The following is a 19,148-nucleotide window of genomic DNA, read 5'->3' on the forward strand; positions in this document are numbered from 1 at the left end:
CTGTGAGGTTTGCCGCTTCTTTCATGTCTTATACAGAATCCTGCGAGTCCTGCGTTTACAGCCTAAGCGGTTCGCTGGCCATTCGAAGGCTGCAGGAGACAATACTGGAGTGACATTTTGGATCCTCGTATTGAAGGCCTGGGCTCTAGAGGACAGTAATAGTCACGTCACCGGACCCCCTTCCGCTAGCAATCCATGTGATGTCACGCACAGAGGTAGGAAAAGTGCTTTATCAATGTATAAGGATTGCACTTACGGTTCTTATCAGGACTGTTCCTTAATAAGAAATTACTCTTCAGCCTTGTAAGACAGGACCATATTTATTCATGGCAGAGATGAAAACCTCAGTGAAGCAAGACAATATCACTAACTGCTTTCTTTGCAGTGAGATGGTTTCCACTTGCTGGCATGCTCTTGAAAAAGCATGCTATTTCTTGAATGAAAAGGGTAGTTGTGGTGAATGTTTATTTTTGCTTTAGCACAAATCTAAATGCTGGGTTTCCTTCTGGGGAAATTGTTTGTGGGGACATACTTATTAGAAAAAAAATTGGTTGAGCTTATGTTTCTGTATCTTAGGCAGACTGCAAGTTGAACAGAGCAGATCTATAAGGCAACTGGTACAGAGGTAGCAACACAGTATTGTGATAAAACACTTCCACAATAGCACTTGCAAGTAACTTGAACTTCACAGGATCTACATAAAAAAAATATCCTGTTAAAAATGTGCTTCCAAAGAAGAACATCAAGCTTCTCCTCTTTTCCTTACCAACTTACTGCAAGCGCAGAAATTCTTTTCCTTAGCTGGGACCTACCTTCAGTCCTGGTTGATCCACTGTTGGCTATTAAGGCCATCAAGCAGGGTGAGCAGCCAGGGTCTTAGCTGCAAAACGTGCAGATTATAGTCTCTAACAAGAACAATAATCAAAAGTTCACTTAGCTAGAAACACAGCTGTGACAGCATTGACTTCACTGGAGGAAGAAGGTTGGGCTTCAGCTTCAGACATTGGCCATGGCTGAAGAAAAAATTTTCCAGGAAAGTGTTTATATTTATAAAGCAGGCAGTTGGTAGCATTTAAATGTTATTTTAATGATGTCAGTAACCTCTGATAAATGAGAATGCTTCAAGGCTCAAAGATGAGGCAGGCAATCTCATATGCTTAGTATAAATTCACAAGGGGTTAGGATCTCTGACAGCAAAGATAGCGCTTGCTGCATGCAAAGGTTGCTTCAACCAAAACTACATAGAAATACATGTACTAAAAAAATAACTTTTCAGAATTACAGGCGAATATGAATTACATGTAGTCTATGTAGTTAAATCCATTTTTGATTTTGGATTTAGATGCCAGTTTTTGAGGTAATCCATTCACGGAAATAAGTCACTCGTGTGTAAACTCCAGGCTTGTTTGGTTTGGCACATTCATCTCCCCAGCTCACTATTCCCACGAGGTACCACATCAGTCTCGGGTCTGGAGTAACCAGGGGTCCTCCAGAATCCCCCTAGAGAAAGAGGAGGGAGGAAAAAATGTAACTGAGCAGAAGGGAAAATATAATTATCTCCGTAGACGGGAGGGTGTGTCCTATAAGAGATAAAGCAGCAGTATTTCAAGAGCTGCCATTTGTGCAAAATCAAGGCTTTTGCTGAAACTTGAGCCAGAAGTGTGTGGCTTTTTTCTGTCTGCAATGGAACCTCCTGATCTATCTCTGTGGTTTTACAGTTAAAATAAAAAATCGTCTCTACAACTCCCCACTTGCCTTGTCTTCCTTCTCATACAAAGTAGAGAAACGCAAATACATGCAGCTGTCTAAGCAAAGAAGTTGTTTGTGGGGTTTTTTTTACACTAATGACTATCCTTTCAACAAATTCTTTTAGTCACTTGCAGCAATAACATTTCAAAAAGGATTTCATCAGGAATTTGGTCTTCTAATTAGACAATACTTCCTTAAGATGCCAGCAACTGTCAAAGGCTGAATTCAGATACTGTTAATAGCATGGCATGGTAATAATGACAATAAATAATACTTAAACTGGAAACCAGGCTGAAAGGCAAATCTCACACAACAGATCAAATTTCTCATCTTCCACCAAAATGCTTTACTGAAATAAACAACAGTGGTACCCTTCTGTTTCGGTGTCTTCAGTGCTGAGCTAGATAGGAACAGAGGAATTTAGCCTACCAAACTTACTCTGTGGGGAGTTTTGCTTTTGGCATAAATCTGTAGGGCTGAGATTGTGGAAAGGGTCTGTTTTGAATCAGCACATAGGAGTACATTCTTTGTAAGTAACATAAATCGGAATTACCTTTTTAAAAGTTATCATTATAGCAATATTTTTGTTTGAACATAAGCAACATTTGCCATCCTGCACAACACATGTATCCTTGCCATTCCATTTACACCTACTTCCTTATAGTTATCTTTGTTTCAGACAGTTTTCCTTCGACTGATTACCAAAGATATCATAACAGATCTGTTATGAGATGATCCAGTCCAGAATTTAAATTTCAGTGAGTGGTAGTACATTTTTGCTGGCAACGTAACTGTTACATTCTTAAACTGCTTCCTTCCCAACTGTACTGGTCTTGGCTACTTGAGACATTTGATGTTTAGCTCATGTTTGGTATTTCAGCATTTACTATCTCTGTCAATGATTTGTTATATCACTTTGCAAGCAAAGTATTAGTTACATTCCGCGCAGAAGAAATTATCATAGAATCATAGAATGGTTTGGGTTGGAAGGCACCTTAAAGATCATCCAGTTGCACCCCCCTGCTATAGGCAGGGACACCTCCTAGCAGACCAGGTTGCTCAAGGTCCCATCCAAACTGGCCTTGAACACCTCCAGGGAAGGGACACCCACAACTTCCCTGGGCAACCTGTGCCAGTGCCTCACCACCCTTATCGTGAAGAATATTTTCCTAATGTCCAGTCTAAATCTTCCCCCCTCCAACTGAAAGCCATTCCCCCTCATCCTGTCACTCTATGCTCTTGTAAAAAGTTCCTCTCCAGCTTTCCTGTAGGCCCCTTTCAGGTACTGGAAGGCCACTATAAGGTTTCCTCAGAGCCTTCTCTTCTCCAGGCAGAAAAACCCCAACTCTCTCAACCTGTCCTCATAGCAGAGGTGCTCCAGCCCTCTGATCATCTTCGTAACCCTCCTCAAGCCTCGTTCCAACATTTCCATATCCTTCTTATATTGGGGATTCCAGAACTGGACACAATACTCTAGGTGGAGTTTCACAAGAGCAGGGTAGAGGGGCAGAATTGCCTCCCTTTACCTGCTGGCCACGCTTCTTTTGATGCAGCCTGGGATACAGTTGGCCTTTATGAGAAGCAGATGGGCTCGTAGCAGCTATTCCAAGTTACAAAATAAGAATTTAATTTCATGCTCAGAAAGGTTTAAATTCTGAATATTATACTAATTTATACTTTCTTAGTATGGGTTTTGTGTGCTAAATTATGTGTACTAAATGCTATTTCATTTTACAACTTAATTCCTGTTTGAATGGAGCCTGTTTAAAGGACTAATACACTCAGTTAAGGCTTGGTCAACCAGATACTGAATTTGCCATTAAAATAATTTTCCTTTCTAATTTTCAGCCACAGTTACCTGACAAGCATCCACTCCTCCTTCCAAGTACCCAGCACACAACATCCTGGGTGTTATGTCCCCATCATACACTTCTTTTCTGTTGCAAGTGTTTGAGTCAATAAGTTTCACTGTTGCTTCTTGAAGAGCATTTGGAGTCGGACCTGAGGGAAAATATAGTTTGTGTGTTTATCAGCGTAATTACTTTGCAAGAAAAGCATTTAATATTCACTTATGACAGACCAGCTTGGCTTGGTTTAATGCGGAGGTTTTGCTTATTGATCCTTCTAGGTCAGGCCCTTAAGAAAAATGTACACGCTCATAGTCTTACTTAGGAACTGTACCATTAAGTGAGAAGTCATAATTGCATAGTACATAGTGCCTTAAGTGTAAAACCACATGTTTTATATGTGTTCCATTCATTGCCGTGGAATACAAATCACCTAGTAGTTTCGGCACATGATCCAAAATGAAGACATCTTGGTTCCATTGCTAAATTTACTCTTAGCATTGCCTGATAAGAGTGCAAGCTTAGGTAAGTCACCATCTACAGCTCACTCTGCAATTTACCTGAAAGCCTACAGAGTTATCTGTAGCTTCTGTCTAGGGCTAGGAGAATATTTTTTTTAGGTGCTTTATAAAACACATGCATGGCTGGACTACCAGTCTTAAGAATTTAGAATATGAAATGAAAGGGCTGGAAAAAGGGAACAGACTTTTTCCTGTTTCTGCTTCAGTGAATCGTAGCTCTATCTTTGTTCAGTCTGATTTTGGAACAAGAAACTGCTGCTTATGATTAAAACAACCTATTGCTTATAGACAAAGCATTAGGCTTGCTGCCATACAATATATGGCTAAAGAAGTCATCAATACAGTAGTAGATCAGATCCACTGTTTGTTTAACATACAGGTCACGTGGTAGACTCAGGACTCACCGTCATTGGTAAGCGCTCCCCAGCCTGTGATGACAGCATAAATGTTGTATGGAAAAGTCTGAGTTGGCTCAGGCAGACAAACACGGTGTATGTTACTTGTAAACTCAACTCGTTTAGAGAGCTGCACAAGTGCAATGTCATAATCATGTTCTGGGTAGCGGTACTTTTCATGAATAATAATAGTCCTAACTGGTCGTTTCAAGCTTGGTGGCTTCAAAAGAGCTCCAAAAGTAGCAGTCCACTTCTGAGGGTGGCCCATGCTGAAAAATGTAAGAGTGCTTTAAGTATTTAGCTGTAAATATAGATGTTAAGGACTTTAAACTTGGCAAGCACCTTTAAGCCAGATCCCTACAAGATTCTTAAGGCATCCATCACTTTATGTAACTCTGTGTGCCATGTAATTGTGAGCTACTGCTAGGAGAGGGTGGTCCTGCATTCCCTCCTCAACCACAGTCTCATCCTGCTCTCCGGCTCCTTGTCCCTTATCTAGCCATTGTGTAGCTGTGGAGTGTAATCAAATCAAAAAGCTCTTCTGGCAGAAAACTCTTTATCTCCGTTACTCTTTGCGTATAAATAATCTGTTCAATCAGCTACTCCATCTTTCATGCCCTGCAGCTTCACAATTGCTGTGCTTGAAACAAAAAAGTGCTGAGCTGAATGAAGGGGTAGGAATATAGGATGATAACATCTGGAAGCAGCCTGCAGCAGCAGTCGCCTAGTTGTAAAAAGAAGAAGCACCTTTAGAAACATTTAGTGCAACAGAAAACAAGTATTCTGGCATCTCAGTCACATTACTTTTTCTGCACTTCTTTGCTCAATATGCCAAATGGCTATTGATTTCCCCTCATAAAATAGCCAGTTTGGCTCGGCAGAGTCAGTCTTTCATTTCTCATTGAAACATTCAAGTGATGAGTGTGCTTAACCCTGACTTTTCTCCTCCAAGGCGGAAAATTGTTCCCATGGAAAGAGTCATGGTCATGGTGCAAATCCAGAAAGCCACACAGTTTGAAACACATGGAGCACAGTTTGCTGCAGATTTTCTCTAAGATGAGAACTTACTCTCTGAAGCAGTGAGCTGCAGATACAAGCCACGTATTGCTGATAAGTGTTGCACCACAGCGATGGATATTATTGTACTGCAAACTAGCTTGCCATGGCCAGTCCCCGGTCTCTGCAGTAGACAATCCGCCAACTATTCGCAATGATGATGATTTTGCCATCGACTTGACTGATCTATTCTGCCGTAACCCACAGACTGTCAGAAAGGAGAAAGAGTTTATTAATTATTCTGTTTAGTAAGTATGCCTGCCATTGGCAGTGGAACACATATGTAAAATTACACACCAAGGTTCTCTAACACTATTAATGTCAACAAACAAACATAACTTCCATCAGCCCCCCAGATCAGAGGTCCTCATGCACAATCCATTGTGTTAGATGCCTGAACGAACAACTGACTATTACGGAAAGCCATGATGGTCAACCATTCAGGCTTAGCTGCATGAGCAGCCCAAATCAGAAATCAAAACGTTCACCACATACCCAGCACAATTGCCAAAAACAGGGACTGACAACTTCAGTGTCCCAGGTAATTTGCTGTTAGGATAAAACATGAACAAGGCAAAATCTAAGATGGGAATAATTCAAGACATGGGTTTTTAACATGCATGCACACAGATTATATCAGCAAGTTGTCACCTGGAAACAGGCAAACTTGCGCATTGCACAAATGGCAGTCTGCAAGTGGACCTGGAGAGGCACTTGAGGTGAAAAGCATCACACAAATCCAAGCCAGACATGAAAAATGCATGGATGCATCCAGCACAGAGTGCAACCATGACAAAATTATTATCCTCCAAACCCAGAAAGAAATGAAAATATCCATGATTTCAGCCACTAAACTCAGGATATTTAGGAGCAGATGAAGCTCCCCTGTAACTTTAGAAACTTCCTCGATAGCCAGACCTGTTTCAATTGTCTTCTCCCAACCAAACAGCACCATTCCATCTTACCTGAACCAAGACCCACTAGTTTTCATCCAGGCCTCGATTTCAGATAGGCATTAGGAAAGTTGACAGAGAGGACTATCCCAATTGATTGAAAAAGAGGCAGAGCTAAGAATTATTTGCATAGTGACAACACAATTCAAACCACTGCACTGCCTGCCTCCCACAGACAGTGACCCACAGGAGGACAAAGCAGAAATCAGTAGTACATCACTGAAGAGCTGCCAGCCCGAGAGCCCTTGAAGTCCTCAGAAGCAAAACACTGAAGCCATGCATAGTGTAACCTCTGCCTCTTCCTGCTAAGATCTGCACAAGTTTATGTTAACAGTACCTCATAGTCACAAGCAGCAGCAATAACACAGCAGATTGAAAGCTGTTCATAAATTTGAAAAAAATAATCATCATACAGTATCTAGAAGCTCATGTGCTCCATGTAGGGTCTGTGAAGGAAATCAGTGAAATCTGAATCTATTAGTCTAAAACTTTCTGTGCGAAAGGAAAACTGGAGAATATGCCATGTTTTGTAAAGACTCCATTAGCATATTTTCCTCCTGAAAGCTACTGGTAATACTCAATTCCTGACCCTAAAACAGCATCATCCTACCAACCACCTGAGCAGTCAGTGTTCAAAACACAGGGAAAAACTCACAGTTCCATCATTGCCCCAGAACACCAGCACCTAAAACAGACTCGAAAAGTGATGCTGTTTAATATTCTGTTACTTGTCAGCCTGCTGCGAAAGAACTGATCAAACCTTCCCAGAGCTAAAAGAAAGCCATCTTTGCTTATCACTATTAAATCTCCAAATCAGCTAAATTCCTTCTCTGAAAGCTTAAAAAAATCTCTAAAACAAACTATCTCAACTTAACAACTATAGCAGTACCTTCAGGAGATCACTCATATGGCCTTATGTTTCCATAAGGAACAATTTTGTGCTACTGCTATTCCAAAATCCAGAACACTTCCATTATAAGCACAGGCTGACCGGGGAACTCAGAAGTGGGTGTAGACTTTTTCTAGAAAAGACTTTTACCCGATCACCACAATTTTCAAGTCAGTCTTACTAAGAACCTCAGAAGACACTAATAAAAAAGGCTTCCTCATAACTGAGCAGGATTTTTAAACACAAGGCACATCTATTCATTAGACAGGAGGATGAGAAAAGGCTTTTAAGGGCCAGGAAACTCTTCAGAGACTTATTAGATGCGAATTAAAACAAGTGGCAATTTCTCAGGCTTAAAAAGCCTTCACTTACTGTCATTGAAGAGGGCTTCTGCTCTTTTCGCCTCCAAATCTGAAACAAACAAACAGGTAGGGTAAGGCCAGGACAGCACAGACCAGGTTTCTCACCTGCATGGTCATCTCACCTGACAGCTATTTGAGTACAGGGCAGCACAGGAGGTACGGTTGAGGGGGTGGCTAGAGAAACCAGCATAGCTCACATGTGATCACATTCTTGTGCAGGTTATTGCACTCTTCTCTACAGTGCCTCTTGCTGTTCTCCAGCCAGCCAATATCCTCTGAGGACCAGGCTCTCCTCCATCCTGCCAGACCCAGAGAGGAGTATACAAAACCCAAGAGCTATATTACTCAAGATGCACAATTTTGTTGCAGAGAACTTTTTACAGTGGAAAGTTTTGAAGTTCCTTTATTGTAAAAAATCAACTGGCAGCATTTTACATGAGAGTGAGGCTAGAAGAGATCTAGTACTCACCCTCTGCCCTCTTTGAGATCAGAAAGCGCTGACTTCACTGCAGCAATGACACCTAACAATAGCAGTGGCTCACTCTCCTTTCTCCTATCTTATTGAGTAACAGGGTACAGTATTAATGCTAAAAGAGCAATTTATGACATGGCACAACAGGTTCTAGCAATACATTCCCTCCTTTATTAACTATATTGTATGTTTATGGACAATGCAGTATGCTCGTGCTAACAGTAACAACCATTGCCTCAAAGTATAAGTCTATTCCCCTTCTTCCAGAACGCTATTTTTACTAGAGCTTCCATTTTAGTTGCTAGCAGTCAAAACAAATTTAAAAAATAAAATTAAAATCAAATCATACTTCCGATACAATTTTTAAATTACATAATGATTCTTGTATACCATCCACAACTTCACATTTTGCAGCTGGATAGCTTTTCTCAGCAGATCCCTGTCTATATCCACTTATTTAATTTCTCTTTTCTCTTTGCTGCTACGCAGAATAATATCCTAGTTTTGATCCAAAACTGCACCAAGGCAGGAAGTGTCTCTTTTGAATGTAAAGGGCTCTGGCTCATACTTGTCACCCATTGTGCTTGTATCACTTGTGTTTTTCTTGTGGGCTTGACGCTCCTCCTGGTATGCAGGGTGAACCATTACTAGACATGTACTCATTCATTTCTTAATAGTACATTAAGCAAATCATGATAGAAAAGGAAACAAACAGAACACCAGTGCATGTACAGCTTGACTGCCAGGGAATGTTACAGAGCAAAGGCAGTGCTAGTGCTGTGTATGTGCATGCAGCCACTGCTTTGTTTTATAAGAATCAGAGAGAAGTTATAATTGGAAGTTTATATAGCAACACAATCTTATTCACTATAAACAGGAACTGTTCATGTAATAAAGATAAACACGTTTTGCTGGTGGGCAAGGAACAACTTGTATGGTCCCTTTTCAGTAAAAATGCTCCTTTGTACTTTCTCTCTTCCTAGGAAAGAAGGAGGGAATCCCTGACGTATAGGTACTTTGGCATTTCAGGAAAGTTGGTTAGATTCTGTGAATTACTATGGATCATATGGTTGGTTGTTGCCAAGATCCCTTACATCAAGATGTAGTAATACCAGATAGTAAAACCTAGGCCAGCAGAGGTATTCGGTGGTGGTGTAAACATTACTGTTTGGTAAGTTACAAAGCAAGAAAAAAAATTGCATGCTGACCTGTGCTAAGGATTTGGCTACTTCACCTGTATGTTTATATTAGCAAGAAATGCTTTGAAAAACCTAGCCCTACTTGTTTATTTCAACTGTGATGAGCATCCAATGTTTTCCTAGAAATTCATACAACCTTCAGAACCAGGTCATCATTTGGGTCACTGTATTTTATAGCTGGAAATTGGTAGGAAACCAACAATAAGAGAGCACCTTTTGCCTTCAAATCCAATATTGATAAGAATGTTTTTTTAGTTCCTCTCTGGGTGGAGAGATATTTACCTCATAATGCCTAATTATAAAGCCTGCAGTCAATTATTAACACTTACATTATGTTGCAAAGCTCATTGAGAGGACAAAAGGAGCAACCAGATTGTTCAAGCACAGTGCCAGAAGCAATTCAATTGGCATGTTCTCACTGCACTGAGTTTTGCTGTGAGTCATGCAGCTGTTCCACAAGACACATGTCTATATCTCTATTTGCCTTCTTAGGAGTCACTTAGAAAAAAAGGACAAACCTTACCCGGGCAAAATTTTACCCATTGCTTCCAGCTGGATTGATTTGTGTGTAATTGGAGAAGCAGGTCTTGCACGCACACACACTGCAAGTGTCCGTACAGCTTTGTATTTTAGCATATTTTATAAGATACCACAACTATGCAGCCAATGAACTCTCACACCCACCCATTGCTGAAGGAAAAAGGCTGGTGACACCTGTCAATAAATTCAATGCTGTCTTCAACAGGGTAGGGAGACTGCTTTGCTTTAGAGATCTGCTGGATGCAGGGCCGTGAATGTGTATACCATACTGGGAGCTGAAACACAAGTACTCAAGAAAATACCACAGCAATGGAGAAAACCTCAAAGTTAAGGTAGTTTTTAAGAGCTAAAAGCAGGTCTGTCTGTCAACAGACCCTGACACTCTGTGCAGAGCAGGACAGGTGGAATTAAGGGCACAATACCCAGGATTCAAAACCAAGATCCTAAACCTCGAGCGCACATATGTGCTTGGAAACCTGAATGAACTGACACTGTTTTCAGGTTAGCTGAGCCCACAGTACATTCCATCAGAAGCAGGGAACTCTTAGGATTACATGATACTGCTGGAAATCAGGTTGCTCACTGGCTTACCTCAGTAAGGGCTTGCTTGCTTTCTTACTAGCTTGACATTTTTGGCCTGGTCAACTGCATAGCTGTTCCCATCATGCCAGCCAACATGTTGCAAGCCCTGCCTTGAAGCCATCACTTGTAAGGCACGAGAGACAATTTTGCTGCCCTGCTCATTTACTAGTTGACCTAGTTGTTTGCACTACCAAGAAAAAGCATCAATTAGTAACAATTAAAGTGTCATATCTTGTCCCAACCACATACAGCTGCAAAAATAGTTGGTTGTGCCGCATTTAGGAAAACAGTGTTCATGCTTCCACTGTAAACAAGAACAAGTTCAACTTGAACATGCATTGCCTACCTATAAAATGGAATTTGTTATTTAATTAAAGCTTGCCTAGCTTAAAAGAGAAAACTACTGTTTAAATTAAAATCACAGCAATCTAATAAACGATGGTTTAAGAATTCTATCTTTAAGAATTTGGCTCTGTTCTCCAAGCAGACAACCAATTTTTTCAATACAGTTATTTTGCATATTAGTAGATACAATTACCGTAAACCACACTTAAATTATTGGTCTTAATTCTTTATTTCCTACTAATGAGAATCGTAACTTGCAGCTGCTATTAAAGATTAATATCTTACCTGTAAATATCTTCTTTTTACTCCTCAATATATGTGTTTGAGCAAGCATGGAAAGAAAAAGGGATTAAGTAAGAGCAGAAAAGCATCTTTATTTTGGAAATTGTGTATATATAATAGCCAGTAAAGGCAAAGATTTCTAAGGGGCCAAAGACTGATCCCGATGGATCTATTTGGCAATTGTCTAAATGTCTGCAGGTTGTCTGCAGGTTCATAATTAACTGCAGAGAGAATGTGACGACTTACCTCTGAGGGACTGAGAAATTCATACGGAAAAATGTGGTTGCTTTGCCACGTCTCCAAATAACATCAGTGTCACTGCATCAGAAGAACTGATCTTCTGTCCACTGCCTCATTATGTTTTAGCCACAGAGATCAGTGTTTATATTAAAAGGAAAATAACAAACAGAACTCTCAGTGACAGAAATGGAGGAGACATTATATTGAAGTATGGCAAGCAAATGCATTATTAGTAGATACTATGCAAAATCAAAGATAAGAAATCTATTTTAAAATTCTGATACAGCTTCACCCAATAACATAATTTTTCATAGATGTTGATTCCCATAAGAAACTCGATTTTCTTTAAAGGTTTCCACCCATGATTTTCTATATGCCATGATATATCTGCTAGCTTCAAAGGCAAAACTACTATATCAAGTTCCTGCATCTTGCTTGTGTAAGTTGTTTTTTTCCCCATAGAGAAGACAAGATAGAGATTAAATGGGGTAGGGAGGGAGGAGAGTATTGTAAACATTAAAAAAATAAGAAAAAGTATGTACTTTAGTATTAATAACATATGTTTGGACATGAGTTTGAAGCACTGCTTTGTGAATTGCACCAAGGAGCAGAGGAATCATTTTTCTGCACTGTTTTCCATCACATTTTAATAACAACTGCCTCAAGAAGAGAGGGTATTATGAAAATTCCTAGCTGCATCAGAAACAGGAGGCTCACCTCCTTCAGTGTCATTTAGGGTGACAACAGTGCATGCAGGCAAAAAAGGGATCTCTGGCAAGTTTCAGTAGGTCACCAACCTGGGCATCCAAGAGGAAAGTCACAGAGTCCATCTGTCCTGCAGTGCAGAGAGGTAGGGATAATAGCTCTACCCTAATATTCTTTAATTACATTAAAAACCATGAAGACCCCAAGGTACTGGCGTAAAATGGGAATGAGAGCAGTGAGTAGCAGATTCAGGTGTGTTCCCAAAAACTGCACTTGAAAGGAAATGCAGGAGTTTTCTGAAAGACAGCAAAATATGAGCTTTGAGCTCAGCAGGACAGTCATGCCTTTTGTGAAGTTACATAGTTGACACAACTCAAAACAGCTCCCATTAACCTTCCAGAATTCTCCTTGCTCTCTCAAGAGGAATTATATCCCTAGAGTTATGCACCCCTGTAGAAGCAGGAAAACATGGCTTAGATACAGGTGATGCAATTCTCATTCCTTCAACAGGGGAGAGTAACCTGGTAGAAACAAGACAAAGGTTTTGTACCTCTAATTGTCCTTGTCATCCAGCCCTTCCTTTCCTACTTATGTCCACTGGACCTGTCCCTACATCCATGACTTCCCCCACCCCATCCCATCAAGCATATCTTAATTCTGTCCACCTCAGAACTAGAACCTAGAACTCCATCTGGCTGTCCTGCAGCCCGAGGCGGGATCGGCATGGGGAACTATATCAGTTTGTAGTGTGCATCCAGCCTGAAATAATTTTTAGCATTGTTTTTCTTCCTGGCCTACATTCATACCCTGGCTGCATTCAGGGTCCCACTACAGCAGGGGCAGCCCAAAACACTTGCAATCCCTGCAGGTAAGGCAGAGAAAGGGAAAACCAAGAACTGAGTAAAGAAATTAATCAAATCAACCTATCTATCTGAGTCATCTAAGGTTTCCTGCTTAATTCCATCATCACAAGCATTGCAAAATATTCATTTAAAAACACATTTCAGTCCCTCCCATTTCAGTCAAAATGTACCACCTCGTGACAAACTAACAGCATCAAAGTGGGGAGAGTGGCAGATCTTCACTGTATTTCCCAATGTACAGATGCATGTCCTGTTCCACTCTCCCAAGTTGCTGTTGTGGCTAGTAAAGTATACAAAAACAGACTGCTGTGCATGTTATTTGAGATGGAACATTCCTCAGTCATCCAGGTCAGGCACTCATCTGCACGTCTCTCAAAGAAGACTTGATAAAGAAGTAAGACTGTGTCTCCTAGGTTCTATATTTTGTATTGGTAAGAAGCTTTAGCAAGCCCCAGATGCCAGATAAATAGAAATAATAACAGTTGATTTGTTGATCAAAACCAATTCATGACTCATTGTTCATGGTCAAAACCCTTGGCTGCGCAACAGGTAGGAGTACTTCCTACTTACTTTAAACAGTGCCAGTGATCTTGCAACTAGTTTCTTTCAGCAAGTACATTCCCCCAAATACATTTTGGGTGATTTCCAACCTACCTGGCAAAGGGAAGTAGTCTGGCAAGCTACTCTACACCATGCTTAACAGGGATCCAAACTATGACGTGACCTGATTTCTAACCAAGAAATACTGGGGAAAAAAGTCAGCCGTGTAGAACTCTTTGGTGCCAGAACAATACAGAAGACGAACACCTTCTTCCAGTACCAGTGGAAGCACAAGTCCTAATGTGGATGTTTCCAAGTCACCCAACCTGGTATTTCATTTTGCTGGCCCTTGCACTGCTGTTCAGAGATAACAGGGCTTTGTTTGCTTAATTCTCCACTGGAAAATACTTAGGCTTCCTGAAGGTTTTGTACACAAGTGCAGAGATCTCTGTCGCCTGCCATTTTTCATCAAAGCTAAAGTGGATGTCTGGAGATATTCCTGGTCCTTGACCAGGGGACTATGGAGTCTAGCTAAAAAAAGAAAACAAGGACTTGAGTAATAACACATCTAAAGGTACTCTGATACAAATGTATTTTTGCAGCCATATGTAAAGGACATCTAGAATTTAGTGATGATACAAAAGAGACAATATTAGTTTGTTTGCCTTCAAGTTTTGCACACTTGTTATTTTTTCACATCTGTATGATTAAGCTTTTCTCACGTTTTGAAAAAAAAACCCTGAATTAATAAAACAGTGTCACTTTATATTTTATCCATCCTTTGTTCCCAGTCCTCAGGAATGAAGAGACAAAGCAAGTTCTACCTCTGGGCTGGCAGATTATTTAGGTTTGGGCTGCTGTCCTGAGCAAATACTTCTGAGTGAAGTGCAAGTTGAGGCATGACGTTGAATAAAGAGATGATTAGATCCTGGGAGGAAGACTGAAGTAAATTCTCCTAATCAGACCCTCCTAGCATGCAATGTAAGTAAGTTCCTGACCTGGATTTGTTCAACTAGTTAGCTATGCCTAGCTAAACTAAGCTATATATTATGGCCCCCTAATTAGAATCTTTTGATAAGGTGTTTACAATGAACAGGTTAATGTTTTTTTATAAGTCATTATGAAAATGTTCCAAGATTGCCTTCGACGTAAACAAGGATTCCAGATAGCAAAACCATCAAAGTTACAGGGAAACAAAATATAGAAAGGTGCTACAACGCATGTTAAAAATCTGCGGCTTCTTAGATTTCCTTGGTTTAAGTACTAATGTTAGACAGTATATTTCAGGAGGAGAGAGAATTGGGAAATGCAAAACATAGATCCCTCTCTGGACTTCCAGGATCTGTTGAAAACTGTCACTTCTCTCAGGAAGTGAGGAAGAAAATGAGCTTTATAAGTTGAGACATGCATCTCCAATGGTTGGATGGCCGTGCCCAGAGAGTTGTGGTAAATGGTGTGAAATCCAGCTGGAGGCCAGTGACAAGTGGGGTTCCCCAGGGCTCAGTGCTGGGTCCAGCCCTATTCAATGTCTTTATCAATGACCTGGATGAAGGCATCGAGTGCACCCTTAGCAAGTTTGCAGATGACACTAAGCTGGGTGGAAGTGTTGATCTGCTGGAGGGTAGGGAGGCTCTGCAAAGGGATCTGAACGGGCTGGACCACTGGGCAGAGTCCAATGGCATGAGGTTTAACAAGGCCAAATGGCGGGTCCTGCACTTGGGGCACAACAACCCTGTGCAGTGCTACAAACTAGGAGAAGTCTGTCTAGAAAGCTGCCTGAAGGAGAGGGACCTGGGGGTGTTGGTTGACAGCCGACTGAACATGAGCCAGCAGTGTGCCCAGGTGGCCAGGAAGGCCAATGGCATCTTGGCTTGTATCAGAAACGGTGTGACCAGCAGGTCCAGGGAGGTTATTCTCCCTCTGTACTCGGCACTGGTGAGACCGCACCTCAAATCCTGAGTTCATTTCTGGGCCCCTCACCACAAGAAGGATGTTGAGGCTCTGGAACGAGTCCAGAGAAGAGCAACGAAGCTGGTGAAGGGGCTGGAGAACAGGCCTTATGAGGATCGGCTGAGAATGCTGGGGTTGTTTAGCATGGAGAAGAGGAGGGTGAGAGGAGACCTCATTGCTCTCTACAGCTGCCTGAAAGGAGGTTGTGGAGAGGAGGGAGCTGGCCTCTTCTACCAAGTGACAGGGGACAGGACAAGAGGGAATGGCCTCAAGCTCCACCAGGGGAGATTTAGGCTGGACATTAGGAAAAATATTTTCACAGAAAGGGCACCGGAACAGGCTACCCAGGGAGGTGGTTGATTCACCTTCCCTGGAGGTGTTTAAGGCATGGGTGGACGAGGTGCTGAGGGGCATGGTTTAGTGTTTGATAGGAATGGTTCAACTCAATGATCCAGTGGGTCTCTTCCAACCTGGTTGTTCTATGATTCTATGATTCTCTGATTCTCTGTTCTATACTCTTCACTTGAGTCAGACAGGTTTTCTTAAACAGCGACATCACCAGGAGCTCAGTTAACCCCCATAGCACTGCTGAAATCCTTTTAGTGAAGAAAGAACCAAATTCGACCTTTTATTGTCATCCCCTAGAAATGGCAAGGTGTTGTTTATGTTCCTTTGTGTTACATGTAAAATTTGCACAATACTAGCCCTGTATCGAGTAGTAGACCTATATAGTCAGTGTTGTATGGTTAGGCTTGGACAGGCAAGAAAAGCAGCACAAAGTTTATCATTCTCTTTATCAAAATAACAGAGAGATGCCATCTTTTACTGAGGCCAAATATTTAATGAAAACATTGTGATTCAATTACATCAGATAATTTTCTTAACTAGCAACTAGTGTGTTACTGTAACAGCTCTGGTGCAGTTCAAGGTCAACTGGAACAGAATTTTGAGTCACTTTCCACATTTATCAAGACTGAATAAAAGCAGCTAATCAGATAACCCAATGAGAAGATCATGGTCCTTTTCTAACAAGCTTTTTTGTATTCCTTCCAATTTTACCCTTTATGTAAGGCACCAAGTTTAATGAAGCTTCAGAATTCACTAAAGTTTGACCTGACTGGCTTTAAACAAAAAACAACAAACAAAACCCAACCCAAACCAACCAAACAAAAAAAAAAAACCCCACCCCAAAGCCTCCTTGAATCTCTCCAGCTGATGCTCACACATTTTTTCAGTCTGGGAGAAACTACATAGACACTTTGCTGAACAGGAACTACTGGCATACCAAAACACAGCAGAAAAGCAGTGGTTCTTTGCCCAAAGGGATGCCACCTATCACTCTGAGCCATTTCAGTGGGGTAGACTGGTTGACCCATCAAGAGACAATGGGAGTGTGACAGCTCATATTTTAGCTTCACTACCGCAATGTAATGTGCACTGAGGCAGAACAAGTGGTTGCTCCCGGTCATTTCTGAGTGGGAGGAAGACTGGATCCATCCAGCATGGAATCTGGCCCAGGATTCTTGTTCTTTCAACACAGCCATCTGGTTTCTGCAAATCTCTGCTGACTTAAATAGTCTAATGTGGAAAAGCAAGCAGAAAGTATCCACCCCTTTTCTGTATTTTTACCCTTGTGCTAGGATAAGCGGAAAATAAGTTTTCTGAAAAAAAGCAAGTGGAGCAAGTGTCTGCCCCTTCCTTTCAACTAGCAACTCATTCTTGAAAAGTCTGACATTCAGAAAACATGCTGATTACATATAACTGAAGCCAAGTCAGAGACTAAGCCTGCACAAAAATTCTCTAAGAGATCGGAAGTATAGAGGGGGAGGGAAACCCACCTTTCAGTCTCTGTTGGGTAATTTACTAAATAAAAAAGGTAGTGCTGTTAATTTTCATGTCCTGCAGATGCAGGTCTGCTTTGCAAAGAAGGGTCTACATCTTCTGCTAAGAAGTCATGTAGATTAGAACATTTTCCTTTCCCCTGGGGAATATGCAAGGTTTTTGATTTTTTTACCAAATATATTTTTTTCACTGCATTGGCTGTTTCCCCACTGTCAGGAAAGCATAGTTTCTGCACTTTCAGGCTCCTCAGAAAGACCTAAAGAGCATGTGTTCCTGTGTACTGAAACACTGTGGTGAGTCTCCTACTATTTACCTTATAGAAGCACGAGATTGGTACTGCAGTTTGGAGAGAAGATAAGGCTGTACTGTGAAGCTATAAGCAGCCACTCCTGTTGATCCATATTTAGGATTTATTTAAAAGACTTAGGTGGGGTTTATACGTTGCCACTAATTTTGTTTTAAATGAGCAGGAAAGGCTGCCATTCAGACTCAGCAGCACTCATCAGCAGGGAAAAGTCAAGTCTCATCAGTCAGAAAAGGGCAAAACTAACCTTAAGAGAGATGTAATATACTTACTTGAGACAGCAGAAGATCTGACATCTATTCGCAGGGGCCCTTTGTATTTTTTCAGGCCCTTCCGTAATATCCTTTGAACTCTTTCTCGCAGTGCTTCTCTAGAATCCGTAGAGGAGAACCAGAATGTGAGCAAAGCCTCTGCCACCACACCATCAGCATCTGGGCTACAAACCAACAAAACACAGCCTGGTTACCTTCAGCCCATTTCCACATTTCTTAGTTTTCATCTTAGCTCCTCTATCAATGACTGTAACATAGAGAATTAGATACATTTTTGAACATTTTGTACATTTTTGAGAGAAGGAATTGCCAAAAGGAATCCAAGCAAAGGCTGAATATTCAAACACATCTTAGGCTAGAAGAAGGCATGATGTTTTTTCTGTGATCAAATGGCCAGACCAGTGTTATAATGGAGTCTAAAAAGCAGTCACTGACTACATGTTTGGAACACAAGAGCAGGAGGGAATAAACTGGTTTGGTTTGATTGCAATGAAAAGCTAGATACACAGCACTTCAGAAACATCAGCCTGATGGTTAATTGTATCTAGACAATCCTTCCCAGAGCCCTGTACATGGAATAAAAATTTCCAGTCATCATAAAAAAGGTACTTGAGCAAAGGGGACGGACCACAGAACGCAGTTCCACCACTGCAACCACTTTGGAGGATGTGACTAATAACTTCACATTGTGCAACAATAAATGAAACTCAACAGCATAACCATGATCGACTTGTTAGAGTCCAAGAGATGACCACAAAAGCGGCCTTTAACATCTCACTGAAAAGTACGAGCAGCACCCATGCTGGGACACAGAATTCCGTGTTCTGATGTAAGGCTAAGGAAGGAAAAGTCTTCTAACAGACTGAATTCACCTGGTAATAATATTTCTTTTCCTTAAAACATCAGGTATTGCAAGAGATTGAATGTTAGACTATAAACACCAAAGTGACCAGTCTGGCATAGTAACTCTTGCTCTGTGCTTGCAGATGGCTTATCCTTGGTCATTACACAGGGGAGATAAGACTACGCACCGAGAACCTTCCCTCCTGTGCCTCCTCCTGCCTGAGCTGAGCAGCAATGACACAACTCACAACAGGTGAAATCATAGTTACTTCATACGGGGGGTGAGCTAAAAGCAGGTTGCTTTGTCTTAAGCGTTATTCGGAGAGGAAAGGAAAAGAGAAGGTCTTCCATCTATATCTCGCTATCTTGGAAATTTGTAGTTGTCAGGGAATCAGGC

General features: G+C 41.2%; 1 protein-coding gene across 2 annotated transcripts in view; it reads right to left on the minus strand.

Moving 5' to 3' along the window:
* Positions 1–1,025: 1,025 nt before the first annotated feature.
* LOC138719894 (transmembrane protease serine 11E-like) overlaps positions 1,026–19,148 on the minus strand; it is a 41,605-nt gene continuing 23,482 nt past the window's right edge. Inside the window, exons 5-10 of one of the 2 annotated variants that reach the window (XM_069855469.1) lie at positions 17,909–18,072; positions 7,783–7,821; positions 5,581–5,776; positions 4,522–4,781; positions 3,608–3,750; positions 1,026–1,500 (exon numbers count right to left, since the gene is read on the minus strand). In XM_069855469.1, the coding sequence (XP_069711570.1) occupies positions 1,339–1,500; positions 3,608–3,750; positions 4,522–4,781; positions 5,581–5,776; positions 7,783–7,821; positions 17,909–18,072 (964 nt within the window). In that variant the 3' untranslated portion in view covers positions 1,026–1,338. The remainder of the gene's footprint in view (positions 1,501–3,607; positions 3,751–4,521; positions 4,782–5,580; positions 5,777–7,782; positions 7,822–17,908; positions 18,073–19,148) is intronic. The other variant, XM_069855470.1, reaches the window with a different exon arrangement.

The sequence above is a fragment of the Phaenicophaeus curvirostris genome, chromosome 4 (assembly GCF_032191515.1).
Source record: "Phaenicophaeus curvirostris isolate KB17595 chromosome 4, BPBGC_Pcur_1.0, whole genome shotgun sequence".
NCBI classification, from domain to species: domain Eukaryota; kingdom Metazoa; phylum Chordata; class Aves; order Cuculiformes; family Cuculidae; genus Phaenicophaeus; species Phaenicophaeus curvirostris.